Below are 7,728 nucleotides of genomic sequence, written 5' to 3' on the forward strand. Positions count from 1 at the left end.
AAGCGAAAACTCATAAGACGATAAAATTATATCATATTTTTACTTACAACATCTCCATACTTTCCGTGCTTGTAAACGTTTTTTGATTACTCCCGTCAAAATACAATTTATTGAAATTGCTTACAAGTTTTCACGAAAAGTGAGTGAGGAGTGAAAAAAGCCGATTTTCGTTTATCTCCCAGGTTTATTAAAAAGAAAAGAGTTTTTCACCACAAACTACGCAACATTCTCCATCGACCAGAAAATTACATGATTTCGTCTCATCAAATGAGTACGAACCCTGCATAGAAATATACTTTATGGGATATATCATTGTCCTCAAGACACCTTTACCATCTGCAGTGCCATCTTAATAAAAATGTATATCAAAGAACAAAAATCACGGGTAGATTTTAATAAGCCACAAAACTCAATTACAAATTGGTTTCAAACATATTACATGCCAAACGTTTTTAATTGCGATTATACGTGGCGATGTTCAGAATATGACAAAGAATACACAATTATGAAGTCAAGACGCAGACTGTCTTAATATTCTTGACAAATATTTGAGGTTATGGTTTTCAGTCTTCCTATGCTCAAAAACGGGTTTTACGCCCCCATCCGACGTTTCGGTTACATATATTGTACCTTTAGCAAGGAGTTAAATAAGTCCCACTCCACTGTTACATTGTCTTAGCATAGAACGTTTTGTCACAACTTTATGTTAAATCGCCCCCTCTATTTTTCGGTAGGGGCTGCGAAATTTGAATTTATCCGGGCACCAGGAACTATCGTGTAGTACGTTTATAGCCCCACTTCTATTCTGTTACTACGCAAAACGTTGTGACAAAACGTTCTATGCTTAGACAATGTAACAATAAAACGGGACTTAATCAACTCCTCGATAAAGGTACAATATATGTAACCGAAACGTCGGATAAAAACGTAAAACCCGTTTTTGAGCATAAGAAGACTGAAAGCCATAACCTCAAATATCACCATCATAGTCGATCTATCCTAGATTCTTGACAAAACCAATAAAATTGTACATGGTTTGAACGCATGGAAATATGGGTCTTGTCATTTATTTGTTAACACAGGAGTTCTTGTTTCCTTTTAAGCCACACATATGTGCATTTCCGAAAACCAAATGAGTGCTATGAAAAATAAACAACCTCGAAAATAGTTTTAAAATGTGTATAAAAGAACAAATTGTAGAGAATACGTGTATAGGAAATGTATTAATATTAGTTTGCTTGATATATGATGTATTTAAATAAAAAACATTCAACAAAATAATGTAAAATAACGATAACATTATGAGATGTAATTCAATGTAATGCAATACGAACTGAAGTTAATTACTATTTTTTATGTCTTTATTTGCGAGACTTTCAGCTCAAGGCTGGCTCGTCTCGTATCATTGATTAATAATGATAACCACGGGTGTAGAGATTTTTCTGTCTTCGAAGTCGTTAGACAGCTGGCCAAATCTGTTAAAATTACCAGTACTGTTGTGACCTTACCGATTTCCCAAGCTCGAGTTTTGTAGAATGCGTATTCCTTCCTATTTGCACCCCAGGCTCCTCTTATTTTCAGGTACAACAACGACAACGACGGCGACGACCTTGGTAACCAAATATCCAGGTAAGTACTTTTTCCGATGCGATAAATAAAAAGCACTTGTTTTAAACGGTTTAACACAGCAACAGAACTTTTATTAAAACAAACACTTTATTTATGAACTACAACAAAAGACTACTACACTACTTTCTTTATTCACTATTTCGATTTTAGCTTTTAGATTTTAGATGTTCTGCACTCTATCGTTGCGAAAGTCGGACTAACGAATATAACATACAAAATTTCCTACTTCTCTTCGATTCGTAAACAACATGAATATGGACCTACTACAAATGACATCAAGCAACATAAAAACGGTTCACATCTTATCTCATTTGAAGTCGACATAATAAACATATCATTTTCTCACTTCCTCATTCCTACTTCTACTGCAACTGTCAACATAGCCGGCCACCTAAATTTGTTTACAGATTTATTATTCACATAACTGGCCGGACTTATTTTGCTTCTGATATTCCTTAGACCCTAACAATCAACATGAAATATTCATTTTTTTTTATAATTTTAAGGTGCTGGTGATTCAGGCTTATCATTTCTGTATTGTGGAACGTTCTCATCGAAAGGCAACGGATAGACACGAGATATTGCTCGCATATATGTTCCAGTAGATGTCTTGACAGATACGACACGTACTATTTTATCTTCTCCTGGATGGACGGAAATAATTCTCCCTAACGGCCAAACAGAAGATGGTTTGTTGTCTTCCCGTATAAGATAATGTGACCAGACGTCCCGCGTTTCGCGGGACAGTCCCGCATTTTCGCTATTTGTCCCGCGCTGAAAAGCGTCCCGCGAAACGTCCCGCATTTTACAAATTTCTAGATAATGTCCCGCGAAATCATACTTCTTAGTATTTTCAAAGAAATTATATGATTTTTAAAATAGGGGAACAGACGGCTTTGGCAGGTTTTGTTCTATTATTGGCAGGGGGGTTTTTGTCGACCGAATTTTATGAAATTTGGCCACAATGTTCTTTGATATGCAAAGAATATTTAGGCCAAATTTGAGCAAAATCAGTCATAAAAAACCCCCTGCTAATAATAGAACAAAACCTGCCAAAGCCGTCATTCCCCCTATATAATTTTGACTAAAGAAAATGTTTTGTAAGACAATCGTATGGATCATAAAAGTCAAGATTAAAATGTGCTTCTGTGACTCAGAAAAAAATATCTCTATAGTTTGTTTTACTCAAGCCTTATAGCAGTGTCAAATTCTCAAATCTCATTCAGGATTCAAATCAAGCGCGACTCAAACCCCACTCGACTCATGGCCCAGAAAATCGTTCATGATTCGACTTGCAATTTGCATCATTGCATGATTTCAACGTGTTCTTCTACGATGTATTCTTCAAATTAACTTTCTTTCCCTAAAACAATGGATAGTAAAACCATACCAACATTAAATACTCTTCTATTGGGTTTTGACGCTTTTTGGAGCAAAATTTTTTTTCGGCAAATGGGCGAAACGATGCGATTCGGTGTGAAAAACAGATCGAAAGCGAGCTAGATCGCGCATGAGGCTTCGATGATTGATATTTGAACATGACTCTACCAACACTGGCCTTATACCCTGGGAATCTTGTAAGTAGATTTTGCTTCCATGTATTTCCTGCTAGGTGATTGCTTGTATTTCAAGACAGAACGTCCAAAATCCCACTCCATATAAATTGCATGCGGACCAAAATCTTGCGGAAATTTTACCCCAGTTGGAAGACGACCATTAGATGATTAATATTGGATGTCGGTAGTAATAGATCCGACAGTTACGTTGAATAACTTGATGCAAAAGGTGCTCCAAAAAATGAATATTGTGTTCAAGGTAGCCTCACATTTCGGGAAAATGTTCTATTCCTTGTTCAGTTTGAACCAGAATAGACTTTAAAAAATATGATCTAATTCATTCTTAATCACAATACTTTTGTTTGGTAATTTAGAAAGAATTATTTAGGTTATTCAGAAAATAATTTTCATTTTCTTTGCATATATCTTTATTAAAAATAACATTCTAACAAATTTCTATACACTAGACGATCAACAGCTGAAAGTTATTTAACTGCAATTCGGTAGTTGCAACAGTTTTGCAGAAAGTTTTGCAGTTTGCAGAAAGAGGACCGCCAAACTTCAAAACGATGTGAAACTCAATAACTGCTACTATGCGCTGTACGTTCAACGTTTGAAAAAAACCTTTAACTTCTAAAATGTGTAACCGTTTATCGAACAATTAACAAACTAAACCTTAGTAATAAATAAGTTCAGAAAAAATGATAGATTTGCTTTGCGTGCATTTCTAAAACATATTAAACTATGAACTTTGTTTGTGTCCCGCGCTCGCACAAAATTTATCTGGTCACTTTAGTATAAGAACAAGTTGGCCAATGGAAATTGCGACCGGTGCTGAAGTCCTCCTGCGTTGATTGTTTAACTCCGTCAAATACTCCTTCCTCCATCGGATCCAATGTTGTTGAATAAGCTGCTGCAGTTGGTGATAATGTTTGAGCCTATTTGTGGGAACGCTCGTATAATCCGGATCGGGAAGTGCGGCTAACGATGATCCAGTTAAAAAGTGCCCAGGGGTGAGAACATCGAGCTCTTCGGGATCATCGGACAGCGGAGTGAGCGGCCGAGTGTTCATATTGGCCTCAACTTGGGTTAACACAGTTGCGTAATCCTCGTAGGAGAGTTTTGCATTGCCGATGGTTTTCGAGAGCGACGTTTTGGCAGTTTTTACCGCAGCTTCCCATAAACCACCAAAGTTAGGAGCTCTGGGAGGAATAAATATCCATTTAATGCCTCTCTTGCTGCATTCGTTGGTAATTTTCTGCCGATTATCGGGATGGTTAAGGATGGTGTACAAAACTGCTAACTCATTTTTCGCCCCTTGGAAATTTGTTCCGTTGTCGGAGTGCATCTCAGCAGGTAATCCACGACGAGCGATGAATCGTCTTAAGGCAGCGATGAATGCATCCGTTGATAAATTACACACCAACTCTAAATGAACTGCTTTAGTGGCGAAGCACACAAAACGGCGATGAAGGCTTTTTGAGGAGCGGCGCGGCGATGGATTGGTTTCATATAGACAGGACCACAGTAGTCTACGCCCGTGATCATGAACGGTTTGCTTGGAGTTACACGGGTTTTGGGAAGTTGGCCAATCGGCTGGGCAATAGAGGTTGGACGGTGTCGAAAGCATTTATGGCACTTATGACATATATGGTTTACAAGATCCTTACCTCGTAAAGGCCAATATTCTTGTCTTAGGGAAGCCAATGTCATACGAGGTCCGGAATGCAGTGACAGGATATGATAATGCTCGGCTATCAATTTAGTCAGGGGATGCTTGCTAGGTAGTATCATGGGATGCTTTTTCTGGTAATCTTCTTCAGATAGTTGAAGCCGGCCACCTACACGAAGGATTCCGTTTTCGTCAATGGTAACATGCACATTTCTCAGTGGTGATTTAGATGGGATTGGTTGCTTTTTCTTCAACGCTTTAATTTCCTCAGCAAATGCTCGAACCTGGACGCCTTTGACAAGTGCTTGCTTTGCGTTTTGTAATTCCGGTACAGTGACTAGTAGTCCAGACTGCTTTACTTTCTTACGACATCGATTGATGAAAGATAACATTCGAGCGGTAATACGGACGAGTTTCCAAAAGCATGAATATCGTTCGTAAAAAGTGACATCTGGGGATACAACATTTAAAAGGTGTGTAGTTTTCCTTCTCTCTAGCACGTCTTCTGGTAAAGTTTCCAACATTAGTTGTTTCGGCCATTCTTCTTCGTTTTTGAGAAGAAAACCTGGTCCATGGAGCCAAATGGGGCTTTCGATTATATTATGCGGAAACATGCCACGAGAAACATAGTCAGCGGGTTGTCCACACCTTTCACGTGATTCCAACAATGTCCATGTGTCAATCGTTGTATTTCCGAAGTACGATTGCCAATGAATGTCTGCCAGGCATGCGATGGTGCTCGTATCCAGTGAAGTGTTACTGTTGAATCCGACCAAAACCAACTAGCAACTTTCTCCATCCCCAGCGCAGCAGATACCCGAGAATAGAGTTTCGCTCCCAAGCGAGCAGCACATAGCTCCAAACGTGGCAGGCTGACTCGCTTTAAAGGTGCCACGCGAGATTTCGATGACATGAGTTCAACATTGATACGACCATCCTTATTAGTTGTTCGTGCGTAGATACAAGCGCCATATGCCAGTTCAGAAGCATCAGTGAAAATGTGGAACTGTATCTTATCGGGATCTGAGGAAAACAAGTAACGGGGGACCTTGAAGTTTTTCAATAACGGTAACTGCTCGTAGAATTCTTGCCATTTTGTCCCAATTTCATCTGGGATTGGATGGTCCCAGTCGATGGAGATTAACCACAAATTTTGCATTTGAATTTTAGCCCATGTAATCACTGGGGAAATAAGTCCAAGAGGATCATATAGTCGAGCAATTGCGGAGAATATTAAACGTTTAGTCCATTGTACTTCGATCGTCAAATCTTGAACCTCAATTCCGAACTGATCTGATTCAATTTCCCAAGCAACTCCGAGGGTTTTAATTGTTCGGTCTGACTCAAAAAAGATTGTGGCAGGCTTGCTATTTAACTCTGTGGGTAAATCGTTAAGAATGTCTGGTCGATTCGAACTCCATTTCCGCAACTGTAATCCACCTTCTGCCAATAGTGCTAACGTTTCGTCCCGTAGTTGATGAGCTTGTTCTATCGAGTCAGCTCCAGAAATAAAGTCATCCATGTAAAATCCTTTAACCCTTTCGGGGCTGCTTGTTCATAACGGTACCCAAAATCTTCGGCCAATCTTTGGAGCACACGTGTAGCCAGAAAAGAAGATGGTGAAAGCCCATATGTTACGGTTTGTAACTCGTAGACATAAATAGGATCACAAGGATGGAAACGCCAGATTATACGTTGGAGACAAGTGTCCTCTGGATGGACTCTGATTTGCCGGTACATTTTTCAACATCCGCCACCAAAGCGATCGGATATTTGCGGAATCGAAGTATCAAGTCCAAAAGATCATCCTGGATGACAGGTCCTGTGAGTAGAGCATCATTGAGAGAGTAGTTTGTAGAAGTTTTTGCCGAACCGTCGAAAACTACGCGTAGTTTCGTAGTGGTGCTCGATTCCTTAAACACCGGATGATGGGGAAGGTAGCAAACCGTTCTTCCGTGATCTTCCACGTTGTCTAGTGTACCTATTGGCTTCATATGTTTCAAGTGTATGTACTCCTGCATGAATTCGTTGTACCGCTTCCGTATGGCAGCGTCCTTTTCCAATCTTCGCTCTAGCTGCTGGAACCGTCGAAGTGCTGTACCTTTTGATTCGCCAATTAACTCATTGAAACCGATACGCTTTGGGTATTGAACAACGTATCTTCCTGTTTCATCTCTAGTTGTAGTTTGCTGGAAATGCATTTCGCAATCTGCTTCTTCCTGTGACCTTGGTTTCGTCTCTGCTAGCTCCTCTATGGTCCAGAACCTTTCAATATTCTTATCCAATGTCTCCATTATTGCTAGATGACAACTGACCTTCGGTAGATCTTCCTTGCATTCCGATTCACCTGCGGCTACCCATCCAAACACCGTGTTGACGAACACTGGCAGAGTGTCATCGAATTTCCGTATTTGTAGCCGGCCACCATCGAGAAGGTGGAAGTCGTAAAAGAATTGTGAACCCAGAACCAAATCGATCGGACCAGATGTGAAGAATTCAGGGTCCGCCAGTTCCATCTCAAGTGGATGCTTCCACGTAGCTAACGATACAGATGAAGAAGGTTGATCGTCGGTGACCTGTGACATTACCAAAAAATCCATTGCCAGAGAAAAATCTTGAATACGAGAACTGACGATTGTAGAAACTTCGCAAGCGATCCGTCGACGTGAACGCCCTACACCACTGATTTCCAGCTTTTTGTCGCTTCGATGCAACTTGAGCATTTGACACAAGTTTTCCGTCATAAGGTTTGCTTGAGAACCAGAATCCAAGAGCGCTCTTGCCAAATGATTTCTTCCCCATTTGTCCTTAATCTTCAGCACTACAGTCAGCAAGAAAACATGAGTGTTATGAACTTCCCGAGGAGCTTCC

General features: G+C 39.9%; 1 protein-coding gene across 1 annotated transcript; it reads right to left on the minus strand.

Moving 5' to 3' along the window:
- Positions 1-6,545: 6,545 nt before the first annotated feature.
- Positions 6,546-7,442, minus strand: LOC134209804 (uncharacterized). The gene has a single exon (XM_062685833.1). It carries the CDS (start codon positions 7,440-7,442, stop codon positions 6,546-6,548), a length of 897 nt encoding a protein of 298 aa, XP_062541817.1.
- Positions 7,443-7,728: the final 286 nt, after the last annotated feature.

Source organism: Armigeres subalbatus, chromosome 2 (assembly GCF_024139115.2).
Source record: "Armigeres subalbatus isolate Guangzhou_Male chromosome 2, GZ_Asu_2, whole genome shotgun sequence".
Lineage (NCBI taxonomy): Eukaryota > Metazoa > Arthropoda > Insecta > Diptera > Culicidae > Armigeres > Armigeres subalbatus.

Coding starts and splice junctions, on each gene's coding strand:
- LOC134209804 (XM_062685833.1), bottom strand. CDS start 7,442: ATGTCACAGGTCACCGACGATCAACCTTCTTCATCTGTATCGTTAGCT.